This window comes from Eretmochelys imbricata, chromosome 2 (assembly GCF_965152235.1).
Source record: "Eretmochelys imbricata isolate rEreImb1 chromosome 2, rEreImb1.hap1, whole genome shotgun sequence".
NCBI lineage: Eukaryota > Metazoa > Chordata > Testudines > Cheloniidae > Eretmochelys > Eretmochelys imbricata.
This window is the reverse complement of record NC_135573.1, coordinates 180,609,128-180,631,787: the sequence shown is the minus strand read 5'-3', so window position 1 is coordinate 180,631,787 and position 22,660 is coordinate 180,609,128. Positions and strand designations below refer to the sequence as shown.

At 42.7% G+C, this 22,660-nt stretch overlaps 1 protein-coding gene across 3 annotated transcripts in view; it reads right to left on the bottom strand.

Annotated features, from left to right (window-relative positions):
- HERPUD2 (HERPUD family member 2) overlaps nucleotides 1–22,660 on the bottom strand; it is a 106,951-nt gene that overhangs the window by 19,215 nt on the left and 65,076 nt on the right. For 2 of the 3 annotated variants that reach the window (XM_077811034.1, XM_077811033.1), the window contains exons 2-3: nucleotides 8,706–9,058; nucleotides 530–607 (exon numbers count right to left, since the gene is read on the bottom strand). In XM_077811034.1, coding sequence (XP_077667160.1) covers nucleotides 530–607; nucleotides 8,706–8,852 — 225 coding nt within the window. In that variant the 5' untranslated portion in view covers nucleotides 8,853–9,058. Of the gene's footprint in view, nucleotides 1–529; nucleotides 608–8,705; nucleotides 9,059–9,298; nucleotides 9,390–22,660 lie in introns of those variants that run through there. The other variant, XM_077811032.1, reaches the window with a different exon arrangement.

The window sequence follows — 22,660 nt, the reverse complement described above, 5'->3', positions numbered from 1 at the left end:
AGATACACATTTCTACATATGAACAGCCATGTACTACTGTCAATTTAAACAAAGAACTCCCATTTTTGTCCAAGAGTTCTGCTGTGGATTGAGGGAAGCATATGACCCTATAAATATAATTGTTTTCAGATCCATACAAAACTCAGCATTGTGGTGAACGTATGCAGGATCCATGCTTCAAAGTTGCTGCAATTAAACTTATGCCATCACGCAACAGCGAAGTTAGCACTTGGGCCAGTTGTTAAAAAACAATCATTCTATTCCTCATGCTACTAGCTAAGAATTAATGCAAAATATTTTACCCTCTCCCACCAAACCTCTCGCAGTCCTTCAAAAAGCTCTACTCCCCCGCAGAGAGACATGAACTTTCAAATTAATTTCCCTGAACATATTTAGACTACATGTAATAAAATGCTCAATCTCAATATAAGAATGAAAAGTTGAAAGTTAAACAATGCAAGTTTAGAGTCCTATTTCCCCAAACAATGGTTTTACTTAAAATGTCATATGGTGTTGATGTAAAGCTTACTTTTCTGAGAATATCTTTCAGCTGCAGATGATCAGGAAGCAGTCTGCCAGAATACACCAGTCTCTGATCCTTTGTAGACTACAAGATGGGACAAAGAGAAGAATTTAGCTTTTTTTCCAGCTGTACAGATTTACAGCTGGAAACATTTGTAGATGAAAAAAATCCCTTGCAAATTCCCACCACCTACTGTTAGTCTGCAAAACACATTTCAGTGGTTTTGTAATTTCAGCTGTTACGGAAAATTGCTGATAGTGCATAACAAAAGGTGGGGGGATCCAGGTGTGGGATGAGAGGGTTCTGTGTTGGGCAATCTGGGTGTGGGTGGCTCAGTGGGGGGGGGATCTGGGTGTGGGGGAGATCTGGATGCACAGGGGCTTGGATGAGGGGGGGGTTTCTACCTGCAATGGTAATGGTACTCTGCAGGAGGGTCCAGGTGAAAGTGGGTGGGGCTCAGCAGGGGGGTCCGGGTGTGGGGAGCTCAGTGAAGGATCTGGTGCAGCTGGTTTGGGCTCAGTGGGGTGGGGATCCAGGTGCAGCTGGTTGGGGATCGGGGTGGCTCATTGGGGTAGTCCAGGTGCAGGGGGAGTGAGGCTCATCAGGCGGTTCTGAGTGGAGGGGTGTGAGGCTCAGCAGGGGAGTCCGGATATGAGAGGATCTGGATGCACAGAGGTCAGGTGGATGGGGGAGCAGCTCTCTCTATAGGGATCACTCCCCCTGCAGCTGAGGAGTGATGGGTGCAGGAAGCACCGGGGTGGGTTGGTGGGGAGGCTTGCAGAGTTTCCTACAGCTGGGAGAGAAATCTGGGGGTGGGTCTGACATGGCCCCAGATGCTGTGCAGGGGAAGAGGGAGTCCCATCCTCCCCAGCCCAGCCGGGACTAGCAGCTGAGCCTGGCACAGGGTAGGAGCCACCAGCAAGGTCTTTCCTAGTCCTGTGCCCTTCCCCACAGTGATTTCTCTCTCTGCTGGCTGCCCTGGGCACCTGAAACACTGCTGGCGATGGTAGCATGACCGCTCTTGTGCCTTCCCTTTGTTTCCCTGCAGAAAAATGACTTTCTGACTGGGAAACAAAGAAATCTGTGGGGGACAAATTCTGTGCATGTGCAGAATTTCCCCAGGAGTAGAAAGTATATGTGGGAGACCAAGTTACACTACTACAGCACCCAATGTGATTTTTATGTCACCATTAGTATCAGGCACTTTATGCAGAAAAAGACTCCCTTTGGTCTTACCTTTGCTGGTAGGATCAAACTGTTTTAACTGAATTACTAAATCACGCTATAGCCTTGGTGAAGTTCACAGTATGGTTCCATTTACAAGGGCAAAACACAACTAGTTTTAACAGTTTCAGGATACCACTACATCCCTGAACAGCTTTTCTAGTTTAGATGGGCCCTGAAGCCTTATCTACAGTGGGATTTTTTTTTTTTAATTCCCCACCTTTGCTAACTTCACTTGAACAAGCACAAGCAACATGAAGAATCCTGGGGTAGAAAAGTTTATAACTGGCAAAGTTTTTCAGCACATCTAACTCAATATGGAGCAAGCCTTGCTGACATGATGCTTGATATAAACTACTCCCCTCCCCATCAGCTGAACCTGTTATCAGTGCAAACGTTGCTTAAGATTCTGCATTTCTTTCCCCCTTCTCTTAATATGCTGCTAAGTATACAGTCTCATATACAGGACCAAAGATCCTGCTGAGATCCAGATTTCTAATGCAAAATAATATTTTAAATCCTTTGAGACCATCTTTATATGTCACAATGCAGCAGAAGGCAATACACTTTTTTTGTTTGTTTGCTTGCAATTACCTTTTATAGGCTCCCCTGTAATTTAGCAAACTGTACTCCGGATACTACACTGGTACAATTTTTCTTCTGGAATAAGCCACATCACGACAAACATTTAGAACAACACTGGGCAAAGAATTAGAAAATGTACTGTAGTGTACAGTCCTGCCCTATATTACCTTAAAAAAAAAGTTTCCTTCCAACTCCAATTTCTGATGTACCACATTCAATACAGTCACACTAGAAGGTCATAGCAGCGTATCAAATATAAGCTGCCTCAAAAAAAGAAACCCATCGGTGACAGAGAAGAAAGGCAAAGTTTATTGTAGGGGCTATGGGTGGAGAACATTAGACATAAATGTACAAAACTAGTTATGTCCTAGTGCTACTTAGAAGTACAACCCAAACATGGAAACTGTACTGAAAAATAATGACAAAACAAGTCCTAAGTGCTCTCTTCATATTGTAGAGTCCACTTTAGGTTACTAGCAGAAGACAGTGAGTTATATTGCCCAGTTGGTTATTGGCAAACGTGAGCAACTTTTTCCTGTATTGTAGCACACTGACTACATTCTTTCCACATTCCACTGCTAAGACTAATTTCTTTTCAGAAAACATTCATAATTTGTTAGTTTTACTCTCCATGCTTACAGTGCCCTTGGCTTTGACCCATCTTATTTAATTAACATTGTTTTAAATAGAGCTGAAAGAAAGGTGTTTGTTGTATAAGAACTTCAGTGAACAGAGCATCCTATTGTTACAAAACTTCGGCTTTCCACATCACAGAAACAAGAATCACAGGAACAGAGTTAACTACCACAGCAAAGATAGTACAAGAGACCATATTTTTGTACTTACAAGATTTAAAAGTTCTTTGGAAACTGACAAAAATCATGTCACAAGAAAAATACCACAGAGGATTTTTAAAGAACCCAGAGGGCTTACCTCATAAGATTATAATGCAACATTTAAAAAAGTAGTTAGTCCTAAGTATACAGTATATAGCTTGGGGGGTGAGGGGGCTGAAATCCCTTAAAATGGATAGCAAGCCAGTACAAGTTGCTTTCTATGTTTTGTTTTGTTTTTTTTTCCCTATGAGGTAGTCTCTCCTGCATGATCAAATACAGGTGCCCTGCTTTGGTAACTTTATATAAGAAGTTCTAATACATGAAAATTTGTTTTACATCATCTAGTTATCAACTGCCTGCTCAAAAGCTATATAATTAACAAACAATAATTCTCTGGCATAATCCTTAAACTGAGTAGATTCTTAAGAACGAAACACCTAGAATATTTCTGTCTAATAAAAATCCAATAAATCCCCATGCACAAACTTAAACACATAACCGCACTTCTAATCAGCCTATGACAGTAAAAAACATTTACATCTTGAGAATGACATGAATATTTGCTAATCTGAAGTCTTCTAGTTCAGTAATTCCTAGTGTAGTTTATTCCTTTCTAGTTTTGCTTCTCCAAAAGACATGCAAATATTTTTGCTGAGTTTATTTATACTAACAAAAAGTAATATCTGGAGCACTATTACAGAGCTCAATTTCTCAACAATACTGTCTACTTTATATAAGTAACATACGGCAAAACCATTTCTGCACTATATGGTCAGAGTTATTTATGGCTAAGAGTAGAGACAATTCTGAGGATAACATCTATACAGAATTTGGTAATGGACTAAGTTTTCTAAAGGAAATTCCTCTGTTTCACATTGAGCATCTCTTTCGTGGGTGGTAGAAATTCATGTTTTTGACACACAACTATGGTTTTTCCCATCCCATTTTTCCACAGAAATTTAAATTAAAGTCCTTCAAGTGTGACTATTAAGAAAATATTGTCATCAACCTAATTTAAGCTTTGCCCCGTATGCTCATAATTCATTTACTCCAAAAACAAGGTTAATTCACTCGAAAACTGCATTAACATGAAGTTAAGCTTGTCAACATCCATTCCTAAATAAACAGTAAAAAAAGAAGATGCCAAGTTTGGATTCTTTCATGAACCTTAGAAATAACCTTTTTCATACACAAGATATCAGTACTCAAATACAAAAGAAGATAGATGCATGCACTGTGATGGTTTGAACCTAGGATCTACGATACTAGAATAACCTTTTGAAAGCAAAAAGAAAAGGAGTACTTGTGGCACCTTAGAGACTAACCAATTTATTTGAGCATAAGCTTTCGTGAGAGCACAACTCAGTTTTTTTCAAAGTATTTACACCTACGAGTAAACTTATCTATTTGGGAAGTTGTAATTCAAGTGACCTGCCTATAAAAACTGCACTAGTTTAAATCTGTTTAAAATGTACACTCACAAATCAATTTAATCCTCACTTAAATCCCTTTATCTTAATTCAGTGAATTAACAATGCAGTCTAGACTGATTTTAGTAACGGTTTAACTGGTTTAAGAGCACTTAAATTAGGAGTTTGCACTGATTTAACAGGGACCTTTTTATAATATAAATTAGTATAACTGCTCTAATACAGACAACACCTGAGTCTTCAAAATTCTGGGGTCCTTTGCATCATAAGTGGGTTACTGACAATCTCTTGCTCTTCGCTTCCCATTATGCTTCCACATGAAAAAATACCCAAAAGTTAAAACATGAATTAGAAATGATATATTAAACTTATGACAAGAGGCAATACTCCTGATTGTGAATCAATGTTGGTTAGTCTCACATTTGTTATTTTTATTTTGAAAGAATTTTTATTTATAAAATTATTACAATGGCTGGTAAACCTAAGCAGGGGGCAACATATTTATCATTTTTAATATGCCATAAATAAGTGTATGAATTAGCTAGTGGTATAACAATGATCTACGAGGGTCATATAAAACATCTTGAAAAGTTTATAGTTGATCAGTAAGTGATGGCAATTGATTTCTCCTTTCCATCACTAATTGAAATTTAGAGAGGAAAATGTTATGCCGAAAAGCAGCACTTGTGAACTGGTGCATTATTACAAATATTAAATTATTTTATTTCTAAATCTTGTTTTTCAAACTTCTACAGTCACTAAAGTCCAAGAAAACAGTATCAAGTATTTTTATTTTACAAAGTTTTAGTAGTGCAAAAATTTAAATTGAACTTGGAAAAAAAAGTTAATTTCCAGAACTTATTAATAAATTAAACCTTTCCAAGCCTACATATAGCTATGATAAGTTTGAACAGTTTTACCCAACTTTTATTAGGGGGGTGGAGAAGAGAAACAGCCTCTAAAACCCAAATACTTTCCATGCTGTTTTATAGGACACCACAGATTTTTTTTTTTTTTTTAAAGGCTCCTTTAATCTGTGACCATCAATCACAGCCAAAAACATATGCAGTAAATCCCACTCCAACTGACACTTGAACTTGCTGAATTAGTTAACAGTAACTGTATATAAGGTACAATGAAATTCTCAACACAAAAAAGCAAAACTGATTAAATTAGCATTCTCCCCATCCTCTTCAACCCAGCAGGGAAACATATTTAATAGGTCAGGTAAAATTTAGGCCTGGTCTACACCTAAAACTTAGGTTGACCTAGATATGCCACTCATCGGAGTAAAAAAAATCATCAAAGCCCTGAGATGTAGCTAAGCCAACCTAAGCCCCGGTGTAAACACTGCTAGGTTGACAGAATTCTTCGATTAACCTAGCTGCTGCATCTCAAGGCGGTGAACTTACTACAGAAACAGAAAAAGCCCTTTCATCCCTGTGCTAAGGCCGGGTCTACACTTAAAAATTAGGTTGACCTAGCTATGTCATCCAGGGCTGTGAAAAATTTCACACCTTGAGCACCATCGTCAGGTCAGCCTAACCTCTGGTGGTGTAGATGTGGTTAGATCAATGGAAGGATTCTTCCATCAACCTAGCTATACCACCTCTCTAAGAGGTGGATTATCTACAGAACAGAAAAACCTCTTCTGTGGCTGGAGGAAGTGTCTACATTTAGGGCAGGTCTACACTATGGCGATGGACGCTCTGAGATTGATCCACCGGTGGTTGATTTAGCAGGTCTAGTAAAGACCCGCCAAATCGACTGCAGATCGCTCTCCAGTCGACCCCTGTACTCTACCCCCGAGGAGAAGAGTAAGGTAAATTGACAGATTTTTCCCCTGCCAACCCCCCACGGTGTAGACCCCGCAGTAACTCGACCTAAGGTACATTGACTCCAGCTATGTTATTCACATACAATGCTACAATGGCATAGCTGCAGCTGTAGAGTAGACATAGCTTAAGTCTCCTGGTAACCAGAGACCCATTGAGAAGGAATTTATTACTCAACTAGAATAAATTTTTTTCACTAATTTGCTCAGTCCCCTAAAAAAGTAATGATACAATGCATATATATTCTCTTATGCATTAGAGTTGTTTCCTAAAGACTAATTCAAGTCTCTGCCTATGTGAGATCCGGGGAAGATTTGTTGAACTGGTGTGTGAATACACATTTTAGGAAAGTGTTTTCTATTGATGAAAAAGTTGTAACCAATCAAAGGTATTTTTTCATTTCCTTTAAAATGGACATGCTCCTTTCATACATTTTATCTATTAATTATACTTCCACAAGTTTTACCCTCAGAGTATTTACTCCTCCAACAGATGTCAGTGTAGCTTTATCAGTCACAATATAATCATGTTGTAAGCTAGATAAAAAATGATCTGCACATGCCTGACAAAGCATACAACAGTTCTATTTTCCTTCCAACTTTAATTCCTTCTCAAAAAATTTAGACCCTCTTTTCAAACATGAAACTACAACAATTTTACCACTAAAGAAAAATCCTACAATTGCACTTTTTGAAGGAGACTGATAAAGCAGCTGACCATTTTATTACACTAGCTCTATGCTAGCCATTTGCAATACACACTCATCCTTTGTTCTATTCTTTCCCTAGTATTACAGTAGCACCCAGATGCTCCAATCAGGCCTAGGACCCCATTGTGCTGGTGCTATACGAAGATGAAATCAAACTGTTCATGCCTCAGAAATTTAATCTATATAAGTTTCATAGATTCACAGAGTTTAAGGCCAGAAGGGACCATCAGATCATCTAGTCTGACCTCGTGTATATATAACAGGCCCTTAAATTTCACCCCGTACTGAATCCTTTAACCTGTTTTCTACAGGTTTCAGAGTAACAGCCGTGTTAGTCTGTATTCGCAAAAAGAAAAGGAGTACTTGTGGCACCTTAGAGACTAACCAATTTATTTGAGCATGACGAAAGCTCATGCTCAAATAAATTGGTTAGTCTCTAAGGTGCCACAAGTACTCCTTTTCTTTTTGCTGTTTTCTACAGCATCCAGTCTTGATCTGAAATCATTAAGACATGGAGAATCCAAAACTTCCCTTTGTATTTTTTTTCACTCATTTAATCATCCTCACTTAAAAAATATGTATGCCTTATTTCTAATTTGAATTTATCTGGTTCTTCTTATTCTTTTCTCTGCTAGATAAAAAGAGCCCTTCAGTATCCTGTACTTTTTTCCCAGAAAAATACTTATACAGTGTAATCAATTCACATCTCAATGTGCCTAAGAACCAAATACACGACTTCCTGCACATTTTAAATGGAAACTGAATAGCAAACAAGAATCATTCTGGATGTATTAAGAATGCACTTAATGTATTTGAACCACCAATTTTTGTTTTTTCCTTAGCCTTATAGGCGCTACAGTTCTTTCATTGTGCAAATTTGGAATCTAACAACATTCCAAGTTCTTTCAATCTGCAAGTCACAAAATTTCTTCAGAAGACAGCAATAAATAATTCTTAGTTATAATACTTTCCATTTTTACTATCAGGACAACCATCATCCACTTTTGCCCAACAGTATTTGCAAGAACTGAGAACACAGCAATGGTCTTCAGTGTTCAGAAGAGCGGATTTCTAAACCAAGATTGGAGGAAAGGGGAGAGAAGTTTTACGCTCTTTTTAAGCTTTGTCTTCACATTGTTAAGCATTCCTGCAGCCCATCCCTTCCATAAATATACTATATCTTATGTGAAACTTAGCAGTACCCTCCCCCCCCAAAAAAACACCCACCTCAGAGGCCTTCCGTTTACTGAAGTTTAGCCAAAAACATATACTGCTCTAGTTAGCCTAGAGAACTAACTAACTAAATGCACTGTGCTCTGCTTAGACCATGAAAAAGGAGAAAGATATTGAATATGCTTCCCGTTTCCCCAAAACATAAAGACAACTGCAAACATTACTCGGCTTGCCAATTCTTCAGGGCAGGGACTTTTTGTATGTGTGCCATACCAAGGACGATGGGGCCCTGATCAGGGCCCCTAGAAGTTGCTGTAATACAAAACCCATAGTACCGGGGCAGGCAGCGTGGCCCTGGGCAGGCTGCTGCGAGGCAAGGCAGCGACTTACCGGCTTACTGGGGTAGACTTTGGAGAGGTGAGTTTTCAGTTTGCCCACGGTCCAGTCCAGGAAGCAGCTAATGGTCTGGTCGGTGTATTTCTGGTTGGGCGCTTTGATGATGAGGGTCACCGGGTGACCCACCAGGCTTTGGTCCATGCTGCTCGCACGGGCTCGCTCTCTCTCCCCGCGGGGCGAAGCCGCTGAAGCTCGACGGCCGGGGCCGGAGGATCAGTGTCCGGGGGCGAGTTTCACAAGGAGGCTTCGGCCGCCCATCCCCGCGGTCTCGGCGGGAGCCGCCCCGGCAGTACAGGGAGGGGGGAAGTAGACGGGACCCCGACAAGCCACGCCAGGGCGGTGTCCGCCTGCGGAGGGGGAAAGAGGGGGCGAGTTAGGGGCGTCACACACCGACCCCCCTCCCCCACGCAACAAGGGCCGCGACCCTCCTCCCCCCCCCCCGGGGACTGGTAACCGGAGCAGAGCGGGGAGCCCAGTGACTGGGAGCCCAACCCTCGGGCGAGGCATGGTCACACTCAACGACCCCTGGGGCGAGGCCTACACCCCGCCTCCCCGGCGGCAGCAGAAGGGCCCTGACCCGCCCATACCGAGCCCGGCGACGGCTCGGCTCGTCCCGGAGCTGTTCTGCTGGCGTAAAATGGAGACCGGAAGTGGTTCGCCTCCCTTCGCCTGCGGCGCCCCGTGCGCGGCGCCAGGGGGCGCTGGAGGGCTGGCGGCGAAGGGAGCATGCGCACTCCCCCCGCGCGGAGAGACCGCGGCAGTCTTCCAGGCCTGCTCTTTTGGCCAAGCCGCGGCCGCATCAGCCCTGTTGGGGCCAGGGAAACCCGGTCACTGCGTCTTGGCGCCAAGGAGACGGGCGCCCCCTGCTGCTGAGTGGCAGCAGGGCCTCAGAGGGGCTGTTCACACAGGCTGCATCCAAGGCCTCTGAGAACTGAGAAGGAGCAGCGGGGCACCTTCACTGGAGCTTTCTGAAGTGGTATCTGCTCTGGGACCGGGATGAGGGAAAAGCCCCCTGCTCGCTCCAGCCCCCAGAGCTCCATGGCGTCTGCAACAAGTGTTTGGCCTTTGGCTAGTGCTCCGCGCCAGGGGGCGGCTAGGTACTATCATCATACAAACAACAGCAAAGGCGTCGAATACAACAGAGTGTGTGTCAGGGGAGCAAACTGCAGCTCTGTGTGCTCTAGAGACATTTGCACCAGCAAAGTTGTGTCCACCTAATTATTATGCCAATGCAAATTTATCTAAGGCACAGTGGGCAGGCTGTGCTTATATGACCAATTTATCAAATGAAAGTTTACCAGGGTCCCTATTACACTAGTTGAAACCTTGCTTTGCATCCTTGTGACTACCTTGATGTAATTATACCGTTGCACATTTTGCTCATGTATACAGGGTTTGTGACACAATGCGAGTTGTCAGCAAACCTCATTGTCAGTATGCCATTGAACAAAATAACTTCAAGAATAGACTATATCAGGGGTTCTCAAACTTCCTTGCACCACAATCCCCTTTTGACAACACAAATTACTACACAAGCCCAGGAGGGGGTCCAAAGCCTACGCCCCTTGAGTCCTGCCACCCCAGGCCGGGGGGGAGGTGCAAAGTCCAAGCCCCACCACCCTGGGTGGGAGGGCCAAACCCAAAGCCTTCAGCCTCAGGAGGTGGGGCCTGTAACCTGAGCCTTGCCACCCAGAGCTGAAGCCATCAGGCTTTGGCCCTGGGCAGTGGGGCTCGGGCTTCGGTCCTGGGCCCAGGCAAGTCTAACACCAGGCCTGGTGACCCCACTAAAATGGGGTCCCAACCCACTTTAAGGTCCTGACCCACAGTTTGAGAAGCCCTTGACTATATTAAAGGGTGTATTTTTCAAATAAATTAAAAGAATTTTACCTGTCATAGTGTGATACAATGTACCCATATCCACAGCCTACCCCCTATTGTAATAATCTTTGTACAAAGTATGCCTTTTGAGGTATTATTTGAAAACTCATAATTTGCTGGTCATTATTTTCCTGGTAAAATGTACGTGACAATATCGTAGTTGAAGTTATAAGATTTCACTCTATGGTGTTATTAACACATGTTCTAAACTGAGGTTGGCAAACAGGTCTGTCTCAAACAAGGAAAGGAATGCGTGTGCTGCTTAAGTTGCATTTAAGCAGTAAACTGAGTCATCAAGCAGAAAGGGAAACAAAGGAAGCTCAACCTTGCGTGGAAAAAGCAGCAGAGAACTTTCTTTGTCTCCTGGTACCTAGCTGGAAACATTTTTCAAGAAGGGCACTGAAAATACAAGAAAGGAGGGACAAACACCCCAGTGCACCCCCACTCTGCCCATTGCATTCATAGCACCTGAAGCGACAAAGAAGCATTCATTGGATCTTGGAAGAAGGGATCCTGACCTAAGAAGTATGGTTAGTAAGACTGCTGAAAGCATATGCCGAGAAAGCTTTGCTTTGACTTTTACATAGTTGTTAAGTTAGGCACAAGTTGTGTTTTTTCTTTATTTTCCTTGTAAACATTTCTGACACTGATGCCTCATTACTTATATTCACTTGAAATCTCTCTGTAGTTAATAAACTTGTTTTATTTAATCCAGTGTGTTTAAATTTAAGTGTTTTGGAAACTCCATTTGGGGTGGCAAGTTGTGTACATATTATTTCTATTAAAGAAATAATGGACTTTATATAAACTTGTCCAGGAGAGGGCTTGGCAGTACAGGACATACATTTTGGGGGGATGTTGGGGTCACCCTGCAGTATAACTGAGGCTGGAGAGAGCCAGAGTGCAATCCAAGTGTGGCTGGCAAGCTGCAGTTACACACAGACACTCAGGGTGTGGCTTGCATGGTGGAAGGTTGTTTGTGAATGGCCCAGATGGGAACTCCTTCAGGAAAGCATCATATGGCACCCAAGGTTACAGGGCAGGAGTGACATAGCTGCTCATTAGATTGTATCCTGGTATGTCACACAGACTTGTACAGCTCCCGTCACTGTAACAGATGTGATCAGTTCACAGTCTAATATAGTTAGCTTCACCGCATCTCTGTGAGGGGGGGATAACTATCATCCCTTTACTGATGGGGAACGGAGGCAGACAGAGGGTGACTTGCCAGAGGTTTCACAGGAAACGTATGGTACAGCAGGGACTTTAACCCTCATTTCCCTAGTCCCAGCCTCGTGTCATAACAACTGGACCATCTTTTCCATTTCATTATTAAAAAAATTAAAAATGGAATAGTTTTTATGACCACCTGTTACTGTTGTAAAGGAACTCTACAGTAAGAGACAACCTGACTGACTAGACAGGAAAACAGTAAATTGTCTATAGGCAAAAGTGCTGTCAAACACATATTATAAACTAAGAAAAAAAGAGTTTTGTTAACTTTTTGCAGTTATAGTAACCTTCACTGTAACTATAGAAGGTCCAAAATTTTCAACCAATATTTTCAATTGGCAGTGTCACTTTAATGCAAAGGAATTACACCTTTGATGAATCTCAACAGTATAAACAAGGACTGTAACAGAAAGATTTGCTGGCATAGAGGTGAGCTTCAGAAACTACAGTGCATACAAAAAGAGGTAAGAAAGGACCTCATAAAATAATGCAAAACACTAAAGGCCCAGTTCTCCCATTGAAATCAAACCAGGATCAAACCACCATGGCTTTGAAGTTTTGCCAAAGAAAAGCAAATACAGATACAACCTTATTTTTGACATTTATTGACTTTTGACTATTTATTAGTACAATCTTAATGTTTAATACAGTGTTTCATATGGATTTGAAATTTATTGTCTATAGTGCACATTGACCTTGTCTTCATTTATCATGCAGCTCATTGGGTCATAATGGGGACTATAAGATATCTTAATGGTATTTTCAATTTTAAATATTTTCAAAGCATGACCTTTATTTGTACATCTGCAATCATTTGCGCTTGCAATTTTAAATATACTATCACCAGTGAACGCAATTTACAAGCAACATTCAAGCATTTGTGCACAAAAGGTATAGTACGCAAAGACCACTTGCTAGTTATGTATGTGCAAAGATGCATGCACAAAAATAAAAGGCAAATTTTGGTTTAAACCTTTTTTAATATGGACACGTTGTTTGAAGATTGGCCACTCCACATACATATTACAGGCTGAGAACTTGAGATTTAGGGTGGTTAAAATGCCTTCTGAGCCACTACTAGAGAACAGGAAACTCTCCACATAACTCCCCTGGAAATCGTACACTTTGATTGCCCAATCCTTCAGAGAGCTGAGTGCTGGCAGACCTCTGTGACAGCACAGAGCCCCACTGGATCAGGGTCCACTTATGGAGAACTCAGTGCAGGACTGGGGCATAGGACATCAGTCAATAAAATAGCCTAAATATGAATGTACATGCCAGGCAACATGCTACCAATATACCTGATGTAGTATTATGAAGGTATATGTCAAAAGGCTATTTGATATTTTCATATACTATGGATTTACATAATTGTTCTTAATATGGATTTGTACTTGACAAATCTAAAGTCATGTTGAACTTTTGGGTAAATATGTAATGTCTTATGACATTACTGTGGTCCAAAGGGAAACATATCCATTTAAAACACTTTTAAAATCTTAAATGGATAATGTAAACACTTTTCTTTTAAAATAGAGAATAGAGAATTTCTACATTAACTAAATTACAACATATCCATTTGCACAAAATGAGAAAATCAAAAGTTATTCCAGATTGAGTCTCTTTTCTATTCCACGTTTCTTTATACCCCTCTCATAGATTTCACATTCTGACAATTTGTGGACCATGTTGTGGCTTTATTACTGTACCTAAGAGTAAGTCAGGTTTCTCTCAAGAGGACTTTTTAAAAACCCAGACCACAGGCAACGACAACAAGGACACTCCTGCACCTACCTCACAGCAAATGCGTTGTGAAAATAAGGGTCAAAAATCACTGAAGGAATTTGTGTTCTAGTCTTGATCTCATACATGAGACACTTGATTCTCTCCAGGACACTTTGAGTAACAGATCAAGGAATTTACATTTTGGTTAGTAATTTGAAAAAACTAAAGGTGACTTCCATGGGTGGAAAAATGACTGTATCCTTTTTTGCTTCTTTACGTTGGATAAAGAAAGACTGAAAGGTTTAGGCTTTAAAAAAAAATAAAAAAAGTGAAAGGTGGTGTTCTGCTGGGTTTTTATAAATTCAGGTCTCATCTGCTCAGAAAGGGTCTATAGCAGTGGTTCTCAATCTTATTTGATTGCTCCCCCCTTCTTTTTGGCTTAAGTAGTTTGCCCCTTTCCGCTCCGCCACACAGGTATATATACAAACAACAAAAATCATGCAACTCTAAATATTAAAAATACTAAGGCATTGACTCAAACAGAGCTATTTAAGTATATAGTCATGTACATTTAAGTGAGATACTGCTTACTGGCATCACACTGTTGTGTGGAGCAGAACAATTCCACAAATTGCATGAATGAGCCAACAATCCATTGTAATAAGAGACAAAGCAAAACTGCAATTGTGGTCCACGCTTACAATTAAATGTTCACACTGCATTGTAGCAAATGGATTAATGTACAGATGGCAACGACTTTGTTTTATGCTATTCAAGCTTAACAGAAATCCGTCAAAATGCACAGCGCCATCTAAGGACCTGATGTGTCTGGAGGAATAGCTTTGCTAGTTATTCACTGCTGGGAGTAAAATGTGTGCAGTAAGGTTTTTACCCCTTAAGCTTCTCATATCCGCCCAGAATACATTTTCCACCCCCTCCCCCCTCAGTTTGAGAACCTCTGGTCTATAGCATTGCCTACAGTAAGGAATTTTACACACGTGCATACAAGAATTCCCTACTGTAAGCAAGGCTGTAGACCCTTCCAGAGCAGACAACACCTGATTTTCTTTTTTAAAACAAAAGCCTTTCAGGCCTTATTTATCCAACATAAAGCAGCAACAAAAAGTACACAAAGCAATTTTTCCATCCATGGAGGTCACATTTAAGTCAGAGCCCTTGGGTAGAAAAAGCTCTGGTGGCTTCCAGTGTTTTTATCACCACATTAGTAGGATAGACTAACAAGTTCGGCTACTTATCTGAATCCACCAACATGCCCAGAGGAAATAAAACTTGACAATCCTGATCTTTCTATGATAAAACAGAATACAAACAAAAAAAACAAGCTGAAATGAACCCTTATTTAAATAAGTGTTAAGAAAAGACTCTCTCAGTCCTTCAATAAGAAAGCTAAAAAAGGACAAATCCCCATATTTTTCATTTTCAGATCACCTTTAAGAAAATTATTAGGGCCCCAATTCTGCAATAGGTAGCATGAAGACAGACTGCAGCACACATGTGGCGTTCCAGTTGGGTACAAGGGGCTTCGTGTGGTTGCAACATTCCACCCAAGTGCTAAACATTGCAGGATCAGGACTATAGTCTCTTACTGCACATGAAGACACTTTTACTGCTTTGGGGTCCAATCCTTAAGACACCTAGTATTGGATGTAGCACTTACTACCATGAGTAGTTACATTGATGCTCTGCAACAAGTTTTTGCAAGATTTAAAAAGTAAGTCTCACTAGAAAAAAAAAGCATCATATAAGGATTGAAATCATAATCTTTGTGCCCAAGGACTTCATGCCATCTGGCTAACAGCACAGGGATACATAAGGGTTACAGAAATCCCTTGTCACACTCTGTTCGCCCCGCCCCCTTCCAGGGGAATGGCAGTCCACTGTTCAGCCACTTCCTCAGTGGCAAATGGGGGCAGGGTCCCAGGCCCGTCCACTACTCCTTGTCCCTGCCCAGGGATTCTGAAGATGGCAGCCACGTGCTGCGTTCCCTCCAACCTCATAGTCTACTTCTCTGGGTCACTTCCCCGCAGCCCCAGCACCTTCTCCGCCCTTGTCTCAGGACTTCAGCATGCCCACAGTCAGTCATGAGCTTGCTCTCGCTCCCCTGATCCTGCGCAAGCTCTGTCCAAGTTGCTAGCTGCCCTCTGCCTGCAAGGCAGCCAGTCCTCCACCCTCCTCAAACTCCAGGGAGTGACTGACCTGTTCTGCCCTGCGGCTCTTCTTATATGGGCCTGTTCGGCCCTGATTGGCTGCTCCTCGTAGCCCTCTCCAACTGGCTGTCTCCTGCACAGTCTCCCTAGTGTCCTCCCCAAATGGCTACCTGTTGTGCAGCCTCTCTTTGTGGGCTAGTGTGGGGCAGATGCTCCATCACAGCAGGTTATTCCATAATTGTCTAGCATGGAGTTTCTTGCCCCTTCTTTCGAAGCTGGACATTGTCAGAGCAAGATTCTGGACTAAATGGTCTATTGCATTATAGTAATTCCTATGGACCCAATTGAGCACTTACAACACAATGCATGATTCTTAATAATGCATTTGCATAGTAATAGCCTACGTTTGGCCTTTGGGCTTATCATGTATTTAGAAAAAGAAATATAAATTTTTCCAGAATAGCACCACTCCGATTGTAGGTGTTAGGTCTAATGGCTTTCCAGACTAGAGAGTGATTGTGAAAAGGTAGACACTGTCTAGCTTCTCTTTTTAGAGCTGAGTTTTACACTCCTATTTATTATTATTTATACGACTGCCCCCCGGAAGATTGCTGAGTTCCATATAGACAGAACAGACACGTCTCTGTACAGAAGAGTTTATAGTTTGAAGCCCTGTTTCTGCAAGTCTGAGCGTGCCATTGTGCCTGTGTGGAGCCCCATTTGACTCAAAGCAGTAACTTCACACATGAACAGTCCCACTGAGTTCAATGGGTCCACTTGCATATAAGTGTTTGCAGGATCAGCACCTGACAGGTCTGGAAACAGATATATTCTTGTGTAGTTATAATCTGTGGTTTTAACACAATAGCCTAAAAATTATGTCTGGCTGATGTGGTGCCATTTTTGAGTGGAAATAAACTACTTTTACTGATCAAGTTTATGTCCTGCTCCTGACTTCTTCTGTCTGATATTTTTCTAGGACAGAAACCTGTGTCAGCCCAGCACATACACTGTGGTAGATACGTGAACTCCCCAGCGTGTGAGGATATTCCTGTAGCCCAGGGGTATGCAACCTATGGCACACGTGCCTAAGGCGGCATGCGAGCTGATTTTCACACTGCCTGGGTCCTGGCCACCGGTCCCAGGGGGCTCTGCATTTTAATTTAATTTTAAATGAAGCTTCTTAAACATTTTAAAAATCTTATTTACTTTACATACAACAATAGTTTAGTTATATATTAAAGACTTATAGAAAGAGACCTTCTAAAAACGTTAAAATGTATTACTGGCATGTGAAACCTTAAATTAGAGTGAATAAATGAAGACTCGGCACACCACTTCTGAAAGGTTGCCAACCCCTGCTGTAGCCTTTTAGAATAGCATGTTATTTGTCTTTAGTATTCAACACTTACTTTCAAGTCAATTTAAAAAGTCCTCAAAGATTAAAGCATTAACAATGAAGTGAGTTTCATCAAACTTTTAATCATATTACAACTGTTGCTCATATGGTATGGAAGATCACATAGTATTCTGAGAACCCCTGATGGAGGCTCATGGTCATCTGCAACACCAGGGCATGATAAGATATGTTAGCTATGAATATCTTTGCTTTTCATAATTTTAGAAAGAGCCCAGAGGCTTCAATATATTTTCTGTAAGCGATGGAGATCACACACCGTAAAAAGGAAACCCAATCTCTGCCAAAGTTGTCACAAAGAAAGATGCAATTTTCTGACAGCGACACTTCAAAGTCAAATGTCAAGCATATAATTTGGATGCCCCAATTCCAGTGAAGTTCTTTTTCTTTTACAAGTGAATTTAGGTCTCTTAAAATGTAGTAACATCTGCAATCTAAAGTGACAGCACTAGCAGCTGCAGTCTATCTACAGCGTAATTACAGCACACACAGTACAGCAGGTTTCCCAACACGAACGGTCTAGAACTGAGAAGGTACATTAGGCTCCATGCACCATACAGTTAAAACCATGATTCTATAATCAGTTAGAAGGTGCATTCAGCTTAATCGGTTACTCTAGACAGTTTGTATCCACTTAGCAGTTTTTCTAACAGCACAACTGTGTTTTTGCATTCATACCTAGCATTCGGCCTGTTTTCAGGAGTGCATTCTGGAATACAACTGTCTGAATTAAGAACTAGGGGGATATTTTTTTCAGAGCCCAAATCCACACAGTTTCTGCCTAGCAGTACGTGATTTTTAGTAACCATTTAGTATTATAGAGACCTTCCTGACATTCTCCAGCTTCTAGGGGCTGCTGTAATAAAAACTACAATAGTTGATCAGCGTACACTCTCTTCACATTTTCAAGGCTCTCTTCATATGCTTAAGGACTAGAAACTTTGTTTTTAAATGAAAGATTCTGCAGAACAGATCTGTGGCAACAGGTGCATCCCATGGCAAATTCTGTAGCAGAGAATATATGGGCCGTGCTGAACCTGGAATCAACGCTCCATTCATAACTACCACTCTCATCCCCATTCATGCTACGAACAGCTCTCAAACAAACACAGTAAAAAACCTTGCACCATTCCTGAGTCAGGCCTCATGTTGCCACACTGCTTAGTCGGCTTATCTTTACTCTTGTTCTCCATCAGCTCATCCAGTTTGGCTTCCCTGCTGTCCACAAGATGAACTGGTTCAGTGGTGAGTCTAGATGCAAGCATCCAGTCTAGCCCTTTCAAGAAAGGAACAGACTAGCCACTGATTTCAGGAAACCTTGTTTAAGTCCTTCACTTTATGGTATTGCACTTCCATGGACTACACAACAGTTCAGTTGATTATGCACTTCATGACACACCTTTGATTGTATCTGGCTGAATCTGAATCTCCTCCTTGGACCATTTGTTTCAGCTTTTCCACTGTCAACAGGTGGGAGTTGTGGTTGCTTAGAAGCTTTTAATGTGCAGCTATCCAGACAACGGTATGTTTGCAAACGGGGTGAAAGAATTATCAAACACTTACCGGTATGGGGGCCCAGCTCTGGGGCCACGGAAGGGGCGGGGCCTTGGGTGGAAGGGGCAGGGCTGGGAGTCAGCCTCCCCCAGCCAGCCCATCTGCGCTGCCTAGCCCACCCCACCCAGGGCTCTGAAGGCAATTTAAAAGAGCCTGGGCCTCCAGCCGCTGCAGTAGTGGCAGCCGGGAGCCCCGGGCCCTTTTAAATAGCCAGCCCCGGGGCAGCTGCCCCTTTTGCCTGCTCCTGTCAGCAGCCCGGGAGTGAGGGGGCAAAAGGGGCAATGATGTTAAAGCTGGGGGGGTTGAGCTGAGGGGTTCGGAGTATGGAAGGGGGCTCCAGGCTAGGGCAGGGAGTGAGGACTCCAGATGGGGGTGCAGGCTCTGATGTGGGGCCAGGGATGAGGGATTTGGGATGCAGAAGGGGACTCCAGGCTGGGGCTGAGGGGTTCGGAGTGCAGGAGGGAGCTCTGGGTTGAGGCAGGGTGTTGGGGTGTGGGGGTGTGTGAGGGCTCTGGCTGGGGGTGCGAGCTCTGGGGTGGGGCTGGCGATGAGGGGTTTGGGGTGTAGGAGAGTGCTCCGGGCTGGGACCGAGGAATTCGGAGGGGGACCGGGGCTGGGGTAGGGGCACGGCGGATGAGGGCTCCGGTTGGAGATGTGGGCTCTGGGGTGGGGCTAGGGATGAGGGGTTTGGGGCATAGGAGGGTGCTCCAGGCTGGGACTAGGGGTTCGGAGGGTGGGATCACGGCTGGTGCAGGGGATTGGGGCACAGGGAGGGGGCCTCAGGGGTGCAGGCTCCAGGCGATGCTTACCTCAAGCAGCCCCCGGAAGCAGCAGCATGTCCCCTCTCTGGCTCCTACACGGAGGCGTGGCCAGGTAGCTCTGCGCGCTGCCCCATTCGTAGGCGCTGCTCCTGCAGTTTCCATTGGCCACAGTGCTGGGGGGGGGGGGCAGCATGCAGCGACCCCTGGGTGCCCTTGCACATAGGAGCTGGAGTGGGGACATGACAGCTGCTTCCCGGGAGCCACGCAGAGGCTAGCAGGGAGTCTGCCAGCCCCGCTGTGCGGAGCCGCCAACTGGACAGTCAACAGCCCAGTCAGCACTGCTGACCAGAGCCGCCGGGATCTCTTTTTGACTGGGTGTTCCGGTTGAAAACCGGACACCTGGTCATGCTACCCTGTGGGTCTCTTCTATTCCTGGTTCATCTTCCACAACATTAGCCCCAGAAGTGACTCCCTGGACACCTGTCTCCTTAGTCCTGGAGCCCACCCCAGGAGTTAGTTCTACTCCTGGGGCTCAGCTCACCAGCTCTGAACTACTGGGCCTTCCCCCTGTAGGGCAATCCTCCCTCCTGCACAGTCTTCACTCAGTTGTGTTCAGCTCTGTTTAAGTAGTCATCCGCAGCTGGGGTCAGTCACTCTAACTCCATTACACCTAGCTGGGGATCACTAATTTCCCATAAATGGCTAGATCATGGGCAAGGCTGAAGGGTAACTGCTAAGTTGTGGGCAAGGCAGAGCCCAGACTGCTTTCTAGGGTAAGCCACCCTATGACACATGAATATGGTGATCTCAGTTTACTAGTATAGGAACAAGACTGCTAGCTTCTTTTCATATCTAGAACAGTGAGGTAGTGCTGAATTTCAGTCATTAGAATCCAAATTAGATTTTAACCATTATCTGAATCATTTGACCTTTGAACCACTGGATTCAGAACCAGTTTCATTTTCTGTACATTTTTCCTTAATTCTCTTTTCCCTGCCTGATTTAAGATGCTGTGACCTGGGGAGTCCCTCACTGCAAAATGTACATCAGGCCTGACACACTCATTGACCCCAACTCATTGTGGACATAATCTGTATTTAAAAGGTGTTTCATAAGGTGTCGGATACAAACCGGTAACTGGTCATTAATATTATGTACGGGTGGTGTATAAAGAATTATAGGTGTGTGCTGGAAATATGTTTTTGAAAGATGTTTTTCAAGCAGTGCATAAATCCAGCCTGTCCTAGACAAAGGAATGTCATTTTGTATGTTTTCCTGTGTCTCCAGTGTAAAGTCAGCCAAGTAATACGTCAGGGTACAATGAAATGTACATCTACATAGGAATTAAACAAAGCCACCATGCTAAACAAGCGGGGGGAAGACTGCTTAATGCTCATGACCGGGGATGGAGCCTGTATCTTCAGGAAGCCTTCCTGGTTCTTCAAAAGAGACAGACTTTGGGAAATATAAGCAGAAAGAGAAAGCCATCTTGGCATCCGTCACCTAGGGGACAGAGGCAGAGGAGCGCCCGCTGAGCTAATGAAAAGTGGATCCTCTTTGCCTGAAAACCAAGAGTAACTGCAACTGACTATAGGTGAGAAACCTGCTCAGACAAAGATTTTAACTTGCTGAATTTAAATTTTAGTCACTAGAAAGCGTGTTTTGTTTTACTTGTAACCTATCACTTAAAACTCGTTTTTTTATTAATAAACTCAATTGCTTTACTACAAAACCATCTTAGTGCTGTGTATTAAACTGATGTATGATGTCCTCAGCTAAACTAACAGACTGTCTCTTTGGAGGCAGTGAACTTAATAACTTCTGTGAGTATCCAGGGAGGAGGACTGGATACTGCAGAAAGACATCTGCTAGGGAACTCGGAAATTGGGTTTCACTGATTGTTACCTACAAGGCAAGGTTTAGACTGGCAGTGTCCTGAAGAGTTTTCTGGCAGGGCAGGACAGACAAGCTGGTGTGTCAGGATGCTGGCACATAGCTTAGCAGCAGCAAAGTTCATTCCTGCTGAGGCAGAGAAGTAACACAGTGACTCTTGGTTCCGGGCAACCTGAGCAAGATATCACAACTACTGTGAATGACACTGTATTTTAATATCAGATCAGGTTTTTTAAAAAACTGTTTTCATATAGAGATGCAGAATCAGAGTACTGAAAATCAATGTTTCATTGGCTACAACTTTACACAGGAAACGGAGATTGAAAAAATGATAAATCCATAAACTTGCTGGGCTTAATCATGTTATCCGCTAGATGTCTCTATTGCTTCACAACATTTGGAGGAGAAAACTTCCTTCAAATATTTTTATTGCCAGGAAGGGAAGAGAGAGGTTTCTCACAGCTTAAACAGCAATTGACATCTCATGAAAACCCTTGAATTTTAAGATTTAGAAACAGTTCTGCTTATACTCAAGATTATTTCTGTATTTTTCCTTCCCTTATTCTTTATTGCAGAGAATATTTGCAAGAATTCAGGACTTTTGGTGAGTAGGTCGTCTGCTTCTCCTGAATATTCCTCACCTGCAATTATAATTTATTCTTGATATCATCATAATTTTCAAAGCAACGAGTTGTGAAAACATAAATAAGTCATTATGGAGCGAACTGGCTGTCTCAATTAATTAGGAATGGGCTATGAGGCCTTCCATCTCTATGTTGCGGGCTCAGATCCAACCCAAGTCAGTAGTCACTGTAAGTGGTTACTGCTGATTCTTGTCTGGTGGTCAGTGTAAAATGAGTTTGGTGGTCTCAGTCCAATTTGCAGTGCACAAGTGTCCACATCACAAAAACTGCCACTACAATTGTTTCCTTCATTAGCCTCAACAGAAAGGGTGAGAACTGAATGGGCATTTTGAGAGTAAATTATTCTCTCCTTCCAAGAAACAGTCACACCAAATTGGGGTTGAGAGATGTTGTCAGGGCAGCCTGGGGAAGCTTGCCGTGTTATGTTGTATCTAGCCTGTACATAAATGAAGAACTTCCGTTACCAAGGTAGTCCATTCAGCAGCTCTCACAAGCATTAAATGCACACAAAAATGTATATCCTAAAATTACAGGCCAATATGATGCAAGAAGAGCACAGTAGCTGATTAATTTGTAATAAGTACAAATAAATGTACTAGATGTAATGAAGAAAAAAAGATTGCTTTATTTTTGCAATTGATATCAATTATTTGTAGTATGAGAATGTGTAGCAGAT